Source organism: Pinus tabuliformis, chromosome 1_1 (assembly GCF_031772625.1).
Source record: "Pinus tabuliformis cultivar Carrire ecotype Pingquan chromosome 1_1, CPIR1, whole genome shotgun sequence".
Taxonomy (NCBI): Eukaryota; Viridiplantae; Streptophyta; class Pinopsida; order Pinales; family Pinaceae; genus Pinus; species Pinus tabuliformis.
In genome coordinates this window covers 630,665,657-630,687,576 of record NC_142297.1, presented here as the reverse complement: position 1 = coordinate 630,687,576, position 21,920 = coordinate 630,665,657, and the positions used below count along the sequence as shown (strand labels likewise).

Below are 21,920 nucleotides of genomic sequence, written 5' to 3'. Positions count from 1 at the left end.
GAAGGTTGTAGACCAAAAAATTTGGTGGGTTTCCATGGTGGAAGAGTATTCTTCAATCATAAAGAATGACATCTAGGGGATGGTTCCACAACCATAAGGGAATTCAATAGTAAGCTCCAAATGGATGTATAAGATAAAAACATTTATTAATGGAGGTGTTGACAATTACAAGGCCAATTTTGTGGCATGGGTGTTCTCTTAGAAAGAGGGAGTTAGCTATGAGGATACATTTGCTCTCGTTTTCGGATATACTTCTATCATAATTGTCTTAGCTATTTCCTTATATATGGGGTGGAGGATACATCAGATGGATGTGAATATAGCATTCTTCATTAGGGTTAATAAGAAGGACATATATAGAGAGAAATTAGAGGGCTCCAGGGTTCATGACAAGAAGTCACATTTATGTACGTTGAAGAGAGCATTGTACAGACTTAAGAAAGGTCCTCAAGCTTGGTATTTGAGGATAAAAAATTACTTGTTGGGGAAGGGATTTACCAAGAGTGATGCAGATGCTAGCCTATTTTTTGTTCAAGTTGAAGGTAAACCACTCATTATTGCATTGTATGCAGACGACATGTTTCTCACAGGTTTAGAGAGGCTCATTGATAGGTGCAAGAAAGATCTTGCTTTAGATTTGGAAATGAAGGACCTTGGTTTGATGCACTATTTCTTGGGGTCAAAGGTTTGGCAATGAATGGGTTAAGTTTTACTTGGAAATAGAAGGTATGCTTTTGATATCCTAAAGAGATTCGCAATGGTGGATTGTTGACCTATGTCTACTCCCATTAAGAACAATTGGAAGAAGGTTGATGCTTCTCAATATGAGATGGTTGACCCTACGTTATATAGGAAGTTGATAGGTTCCTTGCAGTATCTAGTCAACACTAGATTGGATATGTGTTTTTTTGTTAACACTCTTAGTTAGTTCATGGTTAAGCCTAGGATAGTGCATTGGGTAGGACTGAAACATGTGCTCAAACACATACAATGCGTTATAGAGTATGGGTTGAGATATGCCAGAGGAGATGGAATTACTTTGGTGAGCTATACACGTTTAAATTATGTAGGTAGTTTAGTCGATAGGAAAATAACTTGAAGGCGTTGTTTGATCTTGAGATTAGGAATTGTTTCTTGGTTCAAGAGGAAACAAAAGTCAATTACACTGAGCTCTCCAAAAGGAAAGTATATGGAAGCTAATCTACCCTCATGTGAAGCCATTTGTTTTTACAAGTTGCTCACATGTTTATTTTTTCATCAAATGGATCCTATAATGTTACACTATGATAATCAAAGCTGCATAAAAATCTTGGAGAATCTAGTGTTCCATGACAATTAAAAACACATCAATATCAAATATCACTTCATTCATTCGACACTGTGTTCAAAGAGGAGTTGTAGAGCTCATAAATATTCCCATAGGTGAACAAGTGACAAAGATCCAAATGAAGGATTTGATGAAAGGAAAGTTTGTATCCTTTAGAGATATGGTCGGGATGGTGGACAATACCTTCTTTGCTAAGAGGGAGTGATAAAGTCAGCTCACACAAGTGCCTTCACATAGGCTTGGTGTCATAGCATGTGGAAGTGTGATGAAAGTAGATCTTGGGGGTATAACCCATCTCCCCTTTCATATTAATTTTCAATCCTGAGGCCTGTGTGTTATGGCCCACAAACCTATCAGGAGCGTATTTGAGGTCTGAAGCCTTTAAAACCTGACCACAACACTTTATCACATTTTCCTTTAAAAACCTAGGACCATTCATTATATCGGGATACACAGGAAATACAAGAAAAAGCCCAACCCAAACACTTTAGTCAAATCTCAAAATGATACATCCAGGTTCATAATTATCAGTGGATCCGCACCTTCCAGCCCTTCCACAACGCTACGTCATTCCTTCGTTGATCGCCGATCAAACTGATCTCGTCCGTCCATTACTTTCCCCGATCTAACGGTCAATATTCACTCTGAATATTCAAATTTACACGTCTATCCTCTACTGTCGATCTACACCCAATGGATCCGACGACTGTAATAGATATCAGGTGGACAAGTAGTGCGAGGATTAACCGCCCGATAAGCGGTTTCCTCTCTCCTCCTCGCTGCTACGTGTCGTGATATGAATGGAATCAGGTCCAACCCCTTCAATACTGCTTACCACTGTTTGCTCGCCCAAAAACCACTTCCACTGTTACGAAACCATTTTCCTCGCGTGCTAACGCTCACGCATCTAAGCTTGTGATAACCGTCGATCTAACGATCTGATGGTTCTCATCCTTTGTTGCCTCCACCGTTGATCTATGAGATCTAATGGCCGCTGCGTATTCTCGACCGTTTGTTCCTCTTGACTTGATTTTATCCGCCATTTGATGGATTTTTTGCTTTAACATGGGTCTCTGCCATACTCTGTTTAACACACGATATAACAGTTAAATCGATATCTTTGGATTGCCATCGATCCTACAATGAACGATGGTCAATCAACAATCTACACATGGGATTTAGGTCCTCAATGCATATGTTTACAGAATCACTCGAAAAGTATAATTACACAGATACGCGGGAATCCACAAACACAGAGGTATTATATTATACACAGAATTTAATTACAACCTAAGACATTTCAACCTTAGAAACAAGTTCCCTCTCGACTACATCGAATCTACACACTGATTACACAATATCTATCTATCGCTTTCTCCTACTTGAACACGTAGGTTCGTCAATATATATATATATAGATAAGGAAACATTGGATTGGATCACTGTGAAAGATTGGATCAAATCTTCTCCATGAATCACTCAACTGTCCCTAATTCTCTCTACGTGCATACATATGTGGCAGATTACATTTAATATAGTCTTCTAGAGACTTATCGCTTCCATCAAACTAGCTCTATCATAACAGAATTTTCCTGTTTGCTCCAATGGTCCACATCCTCCTTGCTCCGCTCCGCTTTGGATTCCTCCTTTATTTAAGAGTGCCAGATGCTCCTGCATCAAAGTGGTCCAAGATATACTATTCCCAATATGACTATATTTATAAAGTAACTCTTTATTATGAAAAAAGTGAATTATTATGCCTCAACAAAAGATGAAGTTACAAATGTTGATCTTAAGAAAGAAAGATTTAATCTTGGCCATCCATCTCCTTTGATATCTACGATTAGGCATTTGGTCATTAAAGAAATAAAGCAAAAAATGGTAAAAACATTATTTTGGAGAGCTGAAGGCAAAACGTGAGAGGAAAGCAATTTACGGAGGAGCAGGAATTTGACCACACATTCCTAGAGTGTGCATCAACGCAACCAGGGTTTGCATGATTTTTGAGGCACTCAAACCAATTTTGTGGAGGTTGTACAGATTGCGCAGTAGCGACAAGAGAGGGTTAAACCTTAGAATAGGTTTTGAGGCAACTTGGGGTTGCATTTCTCAGTTGACACATTTGTAGGCAAGTCATACTACTATACGAATGGGATGGACTATTTCAGGCACATTTCTCTGTGAAATTTCAGAGTTGCAGCAAGTTCTAAATTTTTGTAAGTAATTAGATATTTTCTGTGGGCAATATATATGACAATATCTATGGCTTGTTTTACCATTGGGGTTGCCAGCATAAAATATGTGCCATTTTGTGTGATTGGTTTCTACATTTTTTTTTTGCATTAAAGTTATAAATTTATGTGTATTGTTGTTCTAAAAAGTCATATTTAGAAATATTTCATGTACAGAAATAAAATCTCGCTGGAACAGTTTTCATTAGAAAACTGTAATCATAGAAACCTTAATTAATATTTCAATTAATTTCTTTCAAATATCTCCAGTTTAAAATATTTGCATTTATAATTTTTTTAATAAGTTAACTATTTATCTTAATCTTATAAAATGATACATTAGTAATTATTTGTTCAACCACGTATAAGTCTGTGAGCAATATCTCAGAAAAGCAAGAAAATTTGTAACATGAGAGCCTGTCTATATATTAAAATTTGTATTTCGATTTTTATGACACCTGCAAATCATCAAAACATGCGCTCCTGTTCATCTTAGAAAACCAAAGGAATATTATTTATTTGTTCAGAGATGCATAAGATTATAATCATACATACATTAACTCCTGTTCATCTTTAAAAATGACGGAATATTAGTTATTTGTTCAAACATGTATAAGATTATGATCATTCTTCTGACTATATCGAAAGAGCGAAAAAATTTATAAACAGGGAGAATGTCTATATATTAAAGTTTGTATTTCAAGTTTTCATTACACCAATATACCATTTGAACATTCTCTCAGTGTTAATGTCACTGCAGATTTTTACATGATTATAGATGTTTTTTAAGCGTGTACCACAGTGGTATTTTGGCAGATCTCAGTTTAAAATACCAAGCTATAATAACCCTAAATAGTAGATTTGTTTTCACGAAGCCTCTACATTCAGATCAAAACTTTCTGCAGGGCGCTTACCATATGGATCGGATGAAGAACCCATTTTAGGGTGGTTATCTGGTTGATTGCTTTGCTTTCCCTTTTCCTCAGAACTGTTCCGATCTTTCTCCGCAGAAAGCCTACATATATCCCTTTTTGCAGACATGGTATCCTGAGCTGCAGATGCAAAAAAGTCCTCCCATTCGAACAAGGGTATGCAGGGCGATTGAGTTTTTGTAACTTTGTCCTCAAAAATACCGAAGTTCATATGACTTTTTTTCATGTTTTGAATTCTATCCAGCAAAGCAACGAATTCCTCGAAATCGTCCGCAGTACTCTCTACTGCCGTGCGCTGGCGTTTCCCCTCTACTCGATCTGTTGCAGTTTGTGAGGCCTCCTGTTGACCGGCAGCACATGACCCCCACTCGAACAATCGTTTCGGCCCCTTGTGGGAATCCATAAATACTTATTCAAAGACTTAACGCACGAAGTTGGCACTGATATCTAGAGCTGAGAATAAAGAAATCAGAAATCAGAGGCTGAACATCCTTACCGTTGCTGCAGCTGCCATACCCATTAAACCTAGCGGTAGAGCCCGCGCGAACGAACTCAATTCACATGAATCTTCATATAAAACAATGTACCTATATTTCCATTATATAAGAATTAGCCAGTGTAAGTTGAATTTATGGAAAGTATCTGTATTCCCATTATATGAAGAATCGCCCTTGTAAGTCGAATTTATGGAAAGAAAAATTTCAGGCAAAGTAGTTTTACTAAATCGAGAAAAAACTGGAAAAAAAAGATGGTAAAGAAATACTGTCGTGGAAGCGTCGTGCTGTCATGGGATAAACGGCACTCAAACAGCACCGTAGGTTTCGAGCGCTGTATTTTCTTTTCCTTAATCCGATAGAAAATGGTCAAATTCTTACTAGTTGGATGCAAGATGTAAAAATATATATATATATATATATATAATATATTTTTGAATTTTCTTTATAGGAAAATATTTTTTTTTTATTGAAAATTTTAAGTATATCTAAATTTATCTAAATTTTATTTGAATAAGATTAAATAAATTGAATAACAAAACAAACAATCCATTACTATTAGACAGTTCTGAAATAGAAACTAACTCAACATTACAGAGTTCTTGGATAGCATATTTTCTCTGGCGTTATTTTCTTTATATGAAAAACTTGTACATCATCATTTTGCTCTTGTAGCTAGCAGATTTTTCTTTTCCATGATTCTAAATAAGGGACCCTTACATGACCTATTTCATTGAGCCAATGCACAGAGAATTTTAAATCTCCATACAATCTTAATACATTTACCTACTTGCAAATTGCAATCCTCATGGCATACCACATAACGAGTTCATTTGTAAAATTTGTGCCTTAGCCGATACCTAGTTTGCATTTAATCAACAGATTTTGGGTGAAGGAAATGATTATACTCCACTAAAAACATCTCTTTGATTGGCTCCATCAAAGAATCTTCATACTATATGAGTGGGCATCTCCATATTTTTAATAAAATTGATCTTCTTCCATTTTAGCGGTTTCACTAGCTCAAGATAAGACAAACTTCCATTATAAGCAATAACCTTCAAAAGAAACCATAAAGTCTTAGAATAGACATCAATTTTCAGCTAGCCAAATTCCCCATAATAGGAAGGAATTTAAGGGAAGAGGAAATAAACTTTTGATTAAGTATAGAGGCACTCTTCACCTGAGCTTTCATTGTAACAAAAAACTACCTTCCAAAATGAAATTACAAAAAGACAATCAATAAATAAATGAGCAATAGACTCTTTATTCTTCCAATAAAGATCCTTGCTTAACAAAAATAACCTAAGTCACTATTTTTTCTTCTAGAAAGAGAAAATTGCATTTAAGGGGTCTTGTCTCTTTCATACTAATATGTGCCACTTTTTTATGAAGCCATAGGACTCTCTTCAATCAACAAATCATATCGAGATCTAGCTGAAATAATTTCACTTTATTTATTCTATTTATTCCTAGACCACCCGATGATGTCTTCCTCCTCCCTGTTAATTACAATACCAGCTTTACCCAAATTTGATAAAAAAGAGTTACACCTGCATAAATTTGAGAAAAGACTAAATCTTAAGCTAAGAGACAATCTTGGCTATCTAAATGACCAGATAATGTTGCCTTCCTTCTCCTTGTTAATTACAATACTAGCATTACCAAAATTTAATAAAAAATAGCTCCACCTGCATAAACTAGAGAAAGGTTAAATCTTCAGACACTCACTCTTGACTATTTGAGTGCTTAACAACATCAATGATAGTAAAATAGTGATCTCACTAAGTGTAAGTGCAAATTGGTAATCCAAGGACTCTGAATCTATTTATATATTCATATTCAAAAATTGCAACAATGAAAATGGTTATTTTAGATCAAATTTTCCCAAAATCTTATTGGAATCGGTTAGAATCATAAATTTAATCTGTAAACTTTTCACAATCCAAACACCTCAAAGATTTTATAAGATATTGAATCCATATAAAACCAGAACCTAAATTAAACCACACAAATTAAAATTACTATAAAAAATTCCCTCCAAAAACTCTGAAACATATGAAAGATAAACGAACGTTTAAATAATTCTTTCCCGTCATACGAAGCCATATATGCAAATTGGAGAAACTGCAAACTTCTACTCAACCTGACGACAGTATGACGGAACTATGAACTCACCCGGGATATCTCCGTGCACATGAGGTGGCGAATGGCTATTATCCTGCGATCATTTCGCAAAAAACCCGAATAAAGCGCAAGTGTGTAAGGAACATCAAAGGCAAGAAAGATGAATGTGGAATATGGACTTTGCGGTTGGCAGGTGGGTTGCAAATAGACTGTAAAGATGGGACGTGACGGTAATTTTGCTTTACCGTCCCATCAGATCTCTCTTTCTGTCGTCCAAATTGCCAACCCGCCTCATGGAGAGATGGCGCTAGCAATATATATGTCGTTGAAGTGTCTAGACCTTCACGTGGAAAGGAATCTATGACAAAACCTGTAACCATTATTACTAACAGAAAAGTTAAAGTGTGATTAAATTGAGAAACAGGAAAGTTAAAGTTTGATTAAATTGAGAAATTAGTTCCACAAATATCGTTAAAAGCATAAAGGAATCTTATCTCAAGTTTCGCTTTCACATCCCAAAAAGTATCATATTTCAAGTTTGAGTTTCATACGGCTGTTGACAGTAGCATTTCCTTAGTGCATGCATTATACATTGCTATTCAAGATCATTTGGTGAGTGTTGTTTTGATAAAAACGTTGGGTAGGGAATGAAATTTGATGAGTAAATTGTTTGTTATGGGGTGATTTGTTTGTTAAATATGATTACATTTTTTGTAAAATTGTTAAAAAATATGGTTGAAAGTTTCAAAACGAATATATCAGATTGGCAAAGTGCTCGTTACAAAATGATTTGCTCATCAAATACAATTAAAAATTTTGTAACACTTTGACAATTTAAAGACTAATAGCAAAGTGTGAAAACGGTCAAAAATTTTGTAAAACGCACAAAACAATTGTTGAAAATTTAAAGACTAATAGCAAAGTGTGAAAACGGTCAAATGTTTGTTGAAAATTTAAAGACTAATAGCAAAGTGTGAAAAACTCTTTTGAAATTCCAACCCTGCTCCTGTCTAAATCGTGGTTGGTTAACTTTGATAGGAATTGGTAATAGAAGTTGAAATGGTTTCATCTCTGGAATGCATGATAAACCTTTTGGGCATTGTTTGGGGAATCCATGATAAAGCTTTTCGGTATTGTTTGGCTCCGCTCGTTGACCAGGTCTGATTTCATCCTTCTGTGTTGGGACAATTAGATGGTTGAAAACGTGGTTGAAATCGCAACCTCGCTTTTTATTCAAATATCTGGCTCTGGCATCATTAAAATGCTTGGCATCTCGGCTTAAGAACACGTCATTAAAGCCGTGGAAAGAGAATTTTAATTATGGTTAAAGCGATCAAAAGAGATATACATGAAAAGCGTGGTTTTAATCCTCTTGCGAGTATAATATTAGATGCAAGGATTAAAAAGGAGGCTTATACATCTCACCATTCCCCTCCAATTTCAAAACATTCCAGATTTTTAATAAAGAAACATTATGCCAACCCCTCAAGTTGCTCTAGGTAAAAGCCACTTTTACCCTTTCAAACAGTAAAAATTGTTCACAATTTAAATCAGAAGAAAATAATATATATACAAGAAGTTATCATTTGTATCATAAATTAGTTATAATTATACACATAGTTATAATTAATATAGATTCGATATAAACTTTATTCACAAATTAAAAATAATTTTAATAGAAATGGTTATTTTCAAGCACCAGGATGTTAAGAACACTTTATCTCGTCGACAAGCCAAGTGCACGCCTTGGAAACCTTGGTGAGGCAAAAAACCAAAATCAGTAGTCCCATCGCAAGATTTGATCAAGATATCGCAAGGAATGTGACGATAGAGGTGGTTGGGTGAGAACATGCCAACGTGGGTGGACTTGGTGGCACTAGCACCACGAGGACATGGCGCTACCAAGACATGCGGCCCCAAGACGAGACAATCGAGTGTGATTTAACTGAGCACACATGTTGGCCTGACGTGCCGAGGGTTTAAGTGACAAGCAAACATGTATGGTAATCAAGCGGTGGGAAAGCCAGGGTGGGATGATGAGAGGTCGGCCTGATATGAAGTACATCACATAAGCAATGAGCCGAACCTAGCCGTAGCGTAGGGCCATGAGGTGAAGTCGCATTATGAAGCTAAGTGTCATATACGTAAAGGCAATCACACGAAGGAGGAAGGTGAGCAAGTTGAGTCGGATCACAAGAAATAGAGTGAAGTGTGCAGAAGGGCCGAAGATGAGATGAGTGAGTAGCTTGGGTCGAGCGAAAGGGAGGACCAAATTGAAGTCGAGCTGACTTGGGTGAAGGGTGATCCACATAGGGTGGAAATGGGTGATAGGTTCAAGCTTGGGTGGAGCGAAAGGGAGGACCAAATTGAAGTCGAGCTGACTTGGGTGAAGGGTGATCCACATAGGGTGGAAATGGGTGATAGGTTCTCTTTGCATTTGCTTATGGTTTCTAGCATTGTACTTGGTCGAGACCAAGCCATTGTCTTGGTTTTTTTTAAAATGTAACTTGTGATTCTTTATAAAAGAAGAAGGTTGGAGGGTCGTTTTCATATAAATCTTTTGTACATGTTTATGTGTATGGTTATGTGTGGATGTTTTACACTACAAATAGTTCATGCATTGTGGTGGATGTGATAATGTGATTATTGTCTTATATTGATGATTCCACAACTTATATAATATAAAATTTAATAAAAAGAATATATTGTGAGGTGTAGTTTAGTTGGATTAACATTGTGCTCTGTTAGGCAGTTATAAAACATGTTAGTGTCGCACACTTGATGGATCACATTGTGCCAAGCGTGTCTTGCAACCATGCAGACTCCCTAGGGTTGTGGCAGGTGGTATTAGAGAAATTTAGTATTGTAGCCAAGCTGGAGATGTGCAAGCTAAGAGGTATGTTTGATTTTTGTGGTTCTTGTTTACTTGAATATTTTGTTATGATGATAGGTGTCTTGTGGAAGGAATAAGACAATAAAAGGCATAAGTTGTTCTTTATGAACATGGAAATTAGCAAGAGGGTAGTACGAGCACTTGTTGATGTAGGTGCCTCACACAATTTCCTCAAGAAAAGTTTAGCAAAGAAACTTGGGTATAAAGTGGTCATGAGCAGGATGAAGGTGAAGCCAATCAACTCCAAATCGAAAGCAGTGTTAAGGTTGACAACGGATATGTTGGTTGAAACTGATGGTTGGAAGGGACTTACATTTTATAGTGATACCAATGGATGATTTTGAGGTGATATTGGAACAAGATTTCTAGAGGGCAAATCAGGTGATTATGATAACTCGGATGGATGGACACATTATATTGAACAACAGTAAAACATGGGTTGTGCACATAATTGCACGGAAGTAGCAAGAGCAGAGTGTTGTGCAACTTGTGTCTAGATTGAGGATGAAGAGAGCAACACATAGGCTGAATGCCCATATATATCCAATAGTGATCAAGGATGTATGGGATAATGATAAGGGGAATCCTATTCTACTAAAACTTTCTAAGTTGCTTGAGACATATGGGGATAGGATGTTGGATGACTTGTTGAAAGTTCTTCCATTAAGAAGAACAATGGATCATAGCATTGAGCTTAAGCCTAGTGCTCCACCACCAACAAAAGATCTTTACAAGTTGTGAGGACCATAGTTAAATGTGTTGAGGTGTAAATTGATAGACCTAGTTGATAGGGTTCATTCATCCTTATCATTCCTCCTATATGGTTCTCCTATACTCTTTGATATGAAGAAGGATACAAATGAGCTAAGGATTTGTATTGACTATCAAGCTCTAAACAATTAGACTATGAAGAACCGGTGCACCCTTCCATTAGCAACAAGGTGCTTTGACAAGTTAGCTATGGCCAAAGTGTTTACTAAGCTTGACTTGAGACAAGGTTACTATTAGGTATGAATAGAAAAGGGTGATCAAGCAAAGAAAACCATGGTAACAAGGTATGGAAGTTATGAACTCCTAGTTCTTCCTTTTGGTTTTTGTAATGCTCCTGCTACATTTTCAGTCTTGATGAATGAGGTATTGCATCTACTCTTGGATAAGTTCATCATAGCATACTTCAATGATATTATAGTTTTCAATGATAATTTGGGAGAGCATAAGAGACATTTGGAAAAAGTCTTTGAGGCACTACAAAAAAAATCAATTGTATTTAAAAAAGACCAAATGTATGTTTGCCCAAAAGGAATATCATTTCTGGGTCATTGGGTTGGCTAGGGATGTGGGATGTATTCCATTGACATTGAGAAGATAAAGCTGATAGTAGATTAGGAGGACCCTCATAATTTGCATGATGTGGTAGTCCTCATTAGAATGACTAATTACTACTAGAATTTTGTAGAGGGTTATTTGAAAAGCCTCCCAATTGAAAGACTTACTAAAGACAAATAGAACATGGAAGTGGATAGAGAAGAGTAGATTTGTGTTAACATAGAATTGTGACAACTCCAACGTTGAAATTGTTGGATTATGAGAGATTGTTTGAGGTGCAGATAAATGCATACAATTTTTCCATAGGAGGAGTTTTGATGCAAGATGGTCACTCTATAGATTTCAAGAGTAGTATGTTATAGGTTCGAGAGAGGAGGTATCTTGTCCATGAGAAATAGATGGCAAGAGTGGTGTATTTTCTTTAGGTATGGAGACACTATCTATTGTAAAATCCATTCGTGGTGAGGACAAATAACACCACAACAAGTTGTTTTTCTGCCCAACCAAAGTCATAACTAAAGTAGGTTTGATGGAAATACCTTTTTACTAAGTTTGAGATGATGAGTGCATATAAGATAGGGAAAATCAATGCAGCTTCAGATTCCTTGAGCAAGAAGGAACAATTAGTACCACTTGAGGAAGCAGAAGAGGACATTCCTTCTCTAAGAGAGAATCAGCTTCCGATTGTTGAAGAGTTGTAGAGAAGAATTCATGATGGGTTGCAAATTGACATTGTAGTGAAGAACAAAATGAATTAGTTAAGGGAAGGAAAGAGGAGTTTTTATTATAGGATGATCTCTTATTCTGTGGATCTGTTGAAGCCCCAAAAATTGGGTCTACAACAAGGGGGATACCCAACCAGTCCAGACCTTGAAAGCAGTTCCTTTTCCGTTTGGGATGTTGGGTCCAACTGGGGATAATGAGACTAGTTTCTCAATTTGTGTGTGTGGATTAATATTGAACTGTTTTCTAAAGATTCCTAAGTAAAATGCTTTTAATCTAAGTCTAATTTAAAAATGCAATTGTATTCTAATGAACAGAAATAGTTAAGTCTAAAACTAACTCGGGATTCAACTTTTTACTTATGCAATATAAAATAATTTCGAACAACAATTGGTAATAAAGATCATTCAATCGCTATAAGAAAAGAATTCGATAAAAACGAATTGTTTCGTATAAAAAGTTAGCCGAAACAATTGCGAGAAACATATCACATAATAAGTCATTCACATATTGAGCATAAACAGAATAGTCATCACCGTACAAAAGTGCCAAATGATAACTCAAACATTCAAGCTTTCATATATAAATAACTGAGCATAAAATATTACTTAAACACGTAAGCAGAAATCCTTAAGAGATAAAAGTACCATTGATAACACGTCCTACTCATGAGCTTTAGCAATATAGATTTATCTCTTCTTAATTTAACATCTACTAAGAGTACAAAAATGCATTTTAGTAGCAGACATTAAACACAGATATCAATAAATCTTGTTCCATTCATTCATCAAAACCTCCTCTGAGGGTGCAGAAGTGCATGTTCTGTGGAAATGTTTTGACAAATTTCAAGACCTTCTCTAAATGCATGAGAGGGGTTGAAATATTACTTCCTAAATACTAAAAATAGTTTATTACAAAAATCTAGTAGGAGGTTTAAATGACCATCCCCATCTAAGGCAAAAATAAATCAAAACTAAAACTAAAACTGAATCTAGAAATTAACTATCTATGTATCTGTTCCTTGTGGTCACAAGCATTCAGCATCGGCTTGAGGAGTGTCGGTTGGTCGACCTTCGATTTTAGTTGCCCTGCGAAAACATAATTAGCAAGTGCTGGAGCTATCTTCTCGGTAGATTTTGTAATGCATTTGAGAGTCATGCATTGATTGTGCGGTTTAACCAAGTACTGCCAGTAAGTTTCCCAATTTAACTTGGTTAACTTCTTGATGGACTCTGCCCTTTCCTCAGATTTTTGTCTCCAGCTTATCTGGAGTTGCTGTGCCTTTGGGAGAAATCCTGGTGCAATCTCTGAAATGAGATTTGATCTGTGCAGGTTTTTATTGATACAGTCAATGACATTGTTTGCCGATGTAGCTGCTTCTTCTGTTGCCATGTGTCGGGCGCTGAATAGAATCGCTAGATTTTGGTCAAATTTGCTTACCACCTAAGGGTGCACCTGATAAATACCGTTGGTTTTGGGGCATGGGTCCCACCTTTAGCCATTAAGGCTTTTCCTTGTCATTTTCCGACTTACATGCAACTGAATGCTTAGCGGCTTTCATTTTCAAGGGGTTTTTCCGAGCGATGCACGATTAGCGCTAAGCATTAATTGCTAATGACGCATTAGAAACTGCTTACTTTTTCTGATTTGGGCTTCCCAGGTGCTATTTTCACCTCTTGCGTGGTCTTGATGGGCCTTAGTTAGTGCGCTTTGCCCTTTTTTTCAATGGTTCTTTCCTTACCGACTAGTTCTTGATACACTCCGCGAAACCTTCGTTTTCCTTAACAAACTTTTTGATGAACTGCTTGTTGTAGGTTGCTTGCGGTTCTGGTAAATGATACATAAACCTTAAATCTTATGCAGTGATGACCCAATGAGGTCTTGGCTTCGAGTCTTGAATTGTCTATCTGTTATATCGGCACTATCCAGTACCCACTTGACCATGTCTGTGTATGGAAGAATCTTCGGCCTTACCACTATTTGGTGCAAGAATGAACATGAAAGTTCTGTGATTGATGCTTCAAAAGACTCGCATGAGTCTACTGTTGCTTTAACCTCCATAACTCTCAACTTTTCTTCTTCGAGCAGACTGTACATGCCTTCCTAAGTAGTTATGCCGACATCTTTGTTACAGGTGGTGTCTGTGTATAAGGGCGTCATCTCTTTGTCCTCTGCAACTGGAGCCTTTCCCTTCTTTCCCATTACATTTTGCACACTGCTGCGTATATTACTCTACTTGCTACTCCTGCAAATTTACAAGGAAAGAGATAAAGTGACGGGAAAGCTCTTTAAGTCTGAAATCATATCAAATATACCACCCTACGTGAAATAACCTTTCGATCATCTTTAAATCTTATCTCATAAATGACCATCAACTAACCATTAAATTGACATTAATGCCCATAACTTGGTATCAAATTATGAGAAAAACTTTTATTGAATGATGAGCCCTGCAGATCTGCGATAAAGTGATTTTGCGATTTGCTTCGCAATATCGCAGATCGCAATATCGCTAATCCATTTTATCAACAATCATTTATCACCTTGTGCATCTACGAGATGCGATTTGCGAGATGTCTTATTGCATATCACTGGATCGGGATATTTTACCTTAGGTGATATTTGCGGCGTATGAAAGCTGCGATGCGCGATGGGTTTTTAAGGTGCGCGATCTCGCATCGCGTTTTCCTTTGCGATGTGATGTTTTATTGTTAAGAGAATGATTTTATTTGGAATTTATCATAAAACTTACATTTTTTGGGTTTAGCGAGTGTTTTCCTAAGTTTATGATAGCATGTTTTATTCAAAGGGAAACATAAGTGCTAGTTTTTATTTTTTAGAATGGTCCCCATTTATTTAGCTTTATTACTAAAACTAATAAAAAGGGGGGTTTTTGCTGGCCACAACAATTGGCGATTCACTAAGAAGAACCAGTTATCTCTGATTATCTTTTGAATTTTCTAAACTTCCAAAACAAAAATGCTTTCTGGAAAATCAAGCTTTATTATAGAAATATAAAGTGTATCATGCTTTCAGCTGTCAATGTAAGTTTGTTCCTCTTGTGTCAACTCTAATTATTTACTTCCCAAAGCTAGTCATTGTATTTACATCAGCCACTACTTAGTTTATAAAGATAAAAACAAAGACTTCTCTGTGGATCAGTTTTAAGTATGCTCATTTGTCGTAGGTAGAGCTTCCGCTGCCAACAGGCGTTCATAGCCTCGATAGGGTTACCTGTTACCTAGCAATGATCCTATATCCTACTTGGAGAAATATACAATTTTCAAAGATAAATCCATATTCACACTTGTTGTTTTTTTGTTTCCTTAAAGAACAATGTCTTGGTTTGGTAGCCAAATTATGACAGTGCCATTCACTTGATTTATAACTTTGTTGAACAAGCTGGCTTGTGATGAGACCCCTTGTCTTTTCATTGCAACAATCTTGAGCCATTTCCCTGTTGTGGTATGTAGTTTTGGCAATGTGAGCAAGTCATAATATCTATGATCATGATAAGTTGGCTAATGAAGGGACCTCTTATTTTTTAAGTTTAGAGTGTATCATTGGATTATTCCTTCAAACTCATAATTTCCTAGGTGGGGAGGAAGTCATTGGTTCCTTAAAAAGGAGGCTTATACATCTCACCATTCCCCTCCAATTTCAAAACATTCAAGATTTTTAATAAAGAAACATTATGCCAACCCCTCAAGTTGCTCTAGGTAAAAGCCACTTTTACCCTTTCAAATAGTAAAAATTGTTCACAATTTAAATCAGAAGAAAATAATATATATATACAAGAAGTTATCATTTGTATCATAAATTAGTTGTAATTATACACAATTATAATTAATATAGATTCGATATTGTCACGACCCTAATCTCATATACATAAATATGTAAAGTAAATTTTTTTTATATGTATGCATCATACATACAACAACATAACCTCATTAATTTTGGTTCTTGGAGCCTAGCCGCATGTCTATCACATAGCTAGCCCTTAACCTTGCGGTTAACATTATTAAACGAATGTAACGTTATTGAACCACACTACGGCTCATTACACAGGGTTGACGATGTTTATGTTGAGTTATAAGATGTTATGACCCACGGTCTTACCACAGCACTAACCCTTAACCCACCCCAGGGTACTGTGACATTGAATGGGCGCGGGTTTTGGCGGTCCGGCCACAGTCTCTTCCGGCGCCAACTCCTCCCGAGACTTAATGCATAGCAGCACAGGTGGCATGGTCCGTCCGTCAGGCCATGTGACACCTCGAGCCCGGTGTCCTCGGCCTTCTCAACTCGATTTCCCGCCTTGCGTGGACGGTCATGATTTAGCCTGGCAGATGAAGGGTCAGGATTGTTTTCAAGGTTTTGGGTTGATACTTAAACCCTCGGAGAAGCCTCGGCATTCAATTGTTTACACAGTCCATTCCGCTCTGCCCGGGTGCTTCCATACAGGTTCGAAGCCCGTCACTGCAGTTTCTACCTGTGACTTCTCGGAGAGCCAGGAGGCACCAGCCACAAACTTATACAGGTAACTACATTTGATATCAATCTTGCTGATTGTTGGGTTATGGTCTTATGCTGCATCATAGCGTTCTGAGGATAATCATTCCTCTTGTTGACAGTGTGCAGGTGAATCTATGCAACTGCGGCTTCGATGGTATTGAGGTAACCCACCTCTGCTACTCAGCTCTCTTCAGCGGCAAGGGGTAGGTTTTTTTACCTCTTCTCATAGTTTTTCCTTTTTCATATACGAGCCTATGTTATCGGCATGGTTATTTATGTTGATTCCTTTTGATGCAGACCGCCATTTGTACACGGGTTTTCCTTGCTATCTTTTGATAAGGAAGTATTCCAAACAGAAACCCTCTCAGTTACGTTTCCTTACTTTAGCGTTTTGGTTGATAGCATCCCTTGCTTGGTGAGTATTTTGTACTCGGCGGAGCTTCTGGATAGGTTTATACTTCAGGGTTTATTGTACAATTGTTTGAGGCTTACCCGGACTTGAATCCATAGATACTACTGTGCGATATTCGGCATTGATTGTAACTGTAATCTTTGTTGCGGGCTATCAATACAGACCCTGCTTTCATTTTAGACTATGGCTAATATCTTTGTAGCTATACGAGTTACCCTTCCAGGGTTACGATATTGTTAATATTTTTTGCTTATGACATCTGGACATTCTCCTTTGCCCGTTCCTCAGATATGGTTTACATTTGATAGACGATGATAATACAAACCTGTATGCTTAGCATTTGGTTGCCGAGCATGTTCAGTTGCAGGACATATTTTGGTTAAGTAGATATTCTAAACTTTCTCTTATATTTTCTATAACAGTCGCTCGTCCCCAACGACGGCTGGCTCATCTAATTTACTCGGACTATATGGCTGTTTTGAGTCTCTTATGTTAATATTACATATGTTTCTTGCCTTAATCCGGCTTTTACAATGGTTGAATGATAACACCATGAAGCTTTGTTCTTGCGAACGCTGAAGTACTCACTTGTTTAGAGTTCTCGGGACTTATGGGATGGCATGCACAGGTTGTTGTTCTGGAATCATTTTATTTCCTTTTTATAACTCATGGAACCTGATTCACGATCATTATGTTTCCAACTGTTATGCATTGAAACTCTGAGATCTTTGGATATGATATGCGTACTTCCGTGTAGTCTGCATAATAGTTTTATGTCTAGATTTGTCTGCTAAATCTATTATTTTTACAGTTTACCATATATTCCACGAAGGGTTCCTGTTTTCCCCACACAGGGGTTTGGACCCGCCACAGTATTGTGGTTTTCTCCATGGCACTGGGGTTTCTGACTCATTCGTTAACTGTAGAATATATGTAAAGTTTGATTAATAGTCTATCTCGTTAAGCTTCCTCTTATGAACATATCTCTGTTCGTTTAGATAGTCTGTTTGGTTAAGCGTTTTTCTTCATAAACATTTCTCTGTTCTGTGACTATTTCAAAGCATATTACTTTCCTACCAAACAGGCTTTTATTTTGCTACTGTCAACAGTGTATTCTTATCAATAGCAGAACTAGTCTTAAATCTTAACATCGACTAGTACTCGTACTTAGTCTTACACTTAAGCATTTATACAGATACTATATCATCGACTAACATTCTATCCCGAATTTAGTCTTACTCATGACAGTATATAAATACTGTGATATCGTCTAATACTCAGTCCTGAATGTAACCTTACTCTTTAAACAGTATATCAACACTGTGACAGTCTTTTAAGAGGTGTAGCACAGGTCTGGTTAACTACTGTAGTTACTGTAACTCCTCTTTAACTAAAAAGGTCTCTGGGGTTTGAAACCATACCTGGTTCACCAGAGTCACAAATAGGTACTCGAGCAAGTCACCTGTGCTTCGAGTCTGCTCTTCCACCCATCCGCGAGATTCCTTCATTCAATGGAGATCTCCCCCCGAGCCATCTTGCAGGCCTACAGCCCTCAACAAGATCTGTGCACTATTGTGCCTGGTTATCTGGTCCTTACCAGACTTAACCAGTTGTCTTTTCTTTTTCCTTTTCTTTTCAGTCTTTCCCTCAGGAAAATCTCTTCTCCTCTTTTTCCAGCACTTCCTCCCCTCTATGACTTAGTACACGATCCATAACTTCCCCCACCGGATCCTCTAACGTCATTCTGTTTTATGAAAACCAAGAATTGGTTTAATAACTAATTTGGTAACTTTGATTTTACATCGAGTTATTATGTTAGGGATATTACATACTCCCCCCTTAACAGGAACACCGTCCTCGGTGTTCATCTCTCGTTGGAAACTTGAGATTTTACTCATGGTATAACCATCTAAACCATACAAAACGTGATCCTTTCTCTTTGAAATCAACGATTTCATTCCAAGGAAAGACGACAAACAAAATAGTAATGATATAGTCATAAGAAATATCATTAATTATAAGAATCATTAGTCATAAGCGTTCGTAATTGCAAAAATATGCAACTTCTAATCGCCACCACTTGGCCCTTATTCATTCATATTAAACAACTTACCATTACTTACCATCTATTCTTGGAAATCATGAATACTTTCATGTAAGCCTTTTAATAGTGGTTGAACAATTCTTCAACCTTCCATGGTAACAAATTCAATCACATTAGTCACTATACTTTGAGTCAAACGAAATACGTTTGACGATCAATCAATTGTGCAATGCTTGATGATTTCTAGATTACAGTACTTTTACAAGTACTTAAGAGCACTAACATTAATCATCAAATGATAAATCACTGCCCATGTGCACACTGAACGAATTCTCACTAAAGACATCCGCAAAGTACTTCTCTAAGTACCAAAAGAGCACCTAGTTCTCTAATCATCAAAACAGTCAATCACGGCATCAAGCAAAAACTGTCTTAGCTCCCACTAAGATGCTCACAAGATTAATAATACAATAAAGGAATTAAAATTTCCAATTACTCCTTATTGAGCACTAAGCTCATTCCTTGTTAAATGTGCATAACATATTTTACACAACCATATGTAAAATTCATTTCTAGCATTACATATAGCTGATTAGTTAATTCCTTTAGCCATGAGACCACAATGGACTAAAGAATTCCCAACCCATGGGAACTGGTTTCCACAACCAAATCGAGACATTTCCACATCCAGACAGTTTCTTTGATAGAGATCTTACCAGGTCTAACATAGAATTCCACTGGCCAACCAGCTCAAGAACTCTAGGGAGAGGAAATCTGGGCAGACAAGTACCATCAACCCCTCCGGGCAGGTAACTGCCACCAACCCAAGGCATTCCAACCTTTCACAATCCGGGCAGACAAGTACCATCAACCCCTCCGGGCAGGTAACTGTCATCAACCCAAGGCATTCCAGCCTTTCACAATCCGGGCAGACAAGTACCATCAACCCCTCTGGGCAGGTAACTGTCATCAACCCAAGTATCCACAACTGTCTGGCATGTTAAATTTCTCTTTCTCAAAGTAATTTACACAATGAACCATATGAACATTATCATTAGCATAACAAACATGCATGTATACCATGAATTTACACATAACCCCCAACATGGGTCCACAACATCAAGTTTGATGGGAAACATACCCATCATACACGTTGTATGCATGCAAATTTTCCAAATAACATAATTCATGCATATCATATAACATCATTCTTTCTCATTTATAATTGCATTTCACATTGCAGCAATTTATGTGATGAGTTTTCTTGTTGCCATTAAGCTACCACTACTTAATCCCATCAGCAATGTTAGTTATAAATATGCATCAGTTAACACGTATTCCATTTCCAAGAATGTTCATGCATACAATATTGTCATGTATAAAAGCATATGCAAATACTCATTAATGTATAAATGTCAACAACAGTTGAGTTAATACTCTCAGCATTCCCAATTTTTCCATAGTCTGTTGTTCCAATTCAAATCATCATTAATGGATTATTATCTTACGTTTACTATGGCTAGCTTGGGTCATGCATTGTTAATGTAATTATACATAATCTCTCTAACATACAAAGATCATAACTCTATATCATAATGACTAATCTTTGTGCATACCACTGCTTATCATATAAGCCTTTCACTAGCATACTACCATCATCTCATACAACAAACTACATACCTCTTTCTTAAGGAAGTCATTTTAACCTCATTCTTCTATCTTCCGATGTGAGGGTTTCTCAAGATTCCCTTTCAAGAAATTATTAAAGATATCTATCTTTAGGCATAAAAATTCAAGATACAAAGACAAGGTTTGCTTATCCTTTATGTATCAAAATCAAGCAATCAACACAACTTATCTAGCAAGACAATCTCTTCAAAAGATTGTTGTCTTCAAGAAAGTTAACATGATCACTTCCTCTATGTACACACAGAGTCATAATTCCAAAGTCACAATAGCTACCAATATGCAACATGTGTTCTCCTAACACAATTACCTTACTTCAATGCACATAGTTCTTTTCATGAAACAAGTAAGGATTTTGATTCTTGTATGAACACTATTCTAATGTGTCTTTAAGGAAAGAACCTCTATTTTTATTTTCAAGAAAATTCTCATAAAATCCTGCATCTTCATACATGAAGTATGCATACTCTTAGGATGAGAATATATTTATATATATATAAGTAATATACTCTTCCTCAAGAAATTAAGGATGAATATCTATGTGCCTAGAAGCACATCCTTAGTTATCTTTTATCATGCATGTAATGCATAATCATTTCACTAGGACTTAGAAACTAACTAGAATCATAGTGCAATTAGCATATATATATATATATATATATATATATATATATTTTCCAAGAAGCTTTTGTCAAATAAAGATACATATTTTAATTCAAGCAAACTTGGCCACCTTCCACGCTATGTCCTCAGGACATTTATATACCTCATCCTCTTTTCTCAAGAAGATACTTTGGCTATATTTAGCAAGGATTTTATAGACAAGAGACAAGAATTTCACACACAAGACTCACGTGGAGTCTTTCTACTAGGAACTACCTATTTTCTTTACCAAGAAAACATACAAAATAATCAATCTTTAACTGCATGCCTTAACACATTTTCTTTACCAAGAAAATCTATAAAAGAACCATTCTTTTATTGCATGCATTCAAATACTTTCTCTACTAAGAAATCATATAAAACATTCATACGTGTTCTTCAAGTAAGTGAACAAGACTCTTATCTTATCCTTGGATCAACATGCATAACTAACAAGTTAAACCACTCTTACCGGAAGCAATTGCTCTTCTTATGCAATTAGAAGCATAATCTCCTAAGTGTCGCACATGCACCAGAGTTACCACTTGATGCTAGATGCAACTACTAT

General features: G+C 36.6%; 1 protein-coding gene across 2 annotated transcripts; it reads right to left on the bottom strand.

Moving 5' to 3' along the window:
- Positions 1-2,570: 2,570 nt before the first annotated feature.
- LOC149214899 (uncharacterized) lies at positions 2,571-5,224 on the bottom strand. Of its 2 annotated transcripts, XM_089390989.1 has the most exons (3): positions 4,987-5,224; positions 4,473-4,878; positions 2,571-2,998 (listed from the first exon to the last, which is right to left on the bottom strand). In XM_089390989.1, exons 1-3 carry the CDS (start codon positions 5,008-5,010, stop codon positions 2,976-2,978), a joined length of 453 nt encoding a protein of 150 aa, XP_089247115.1. In that variant the 5' UTR covers positions 5,011-5,224; the 3' UTR covers positions 2,571-2,975. The 2 variants fall into 2 exon arrangements, with proteins under 2 accessions (XP_089247115.1, XP_089247114.1); XM_089390988.1 differs by lacking the exon at positions 2,571-2,998 and having other exon boundaries at positions 4,217-4,878; positions 4,987-5,219.
- Positions 5,225-21,920: the final 16,696 nt, after the last annotated feature.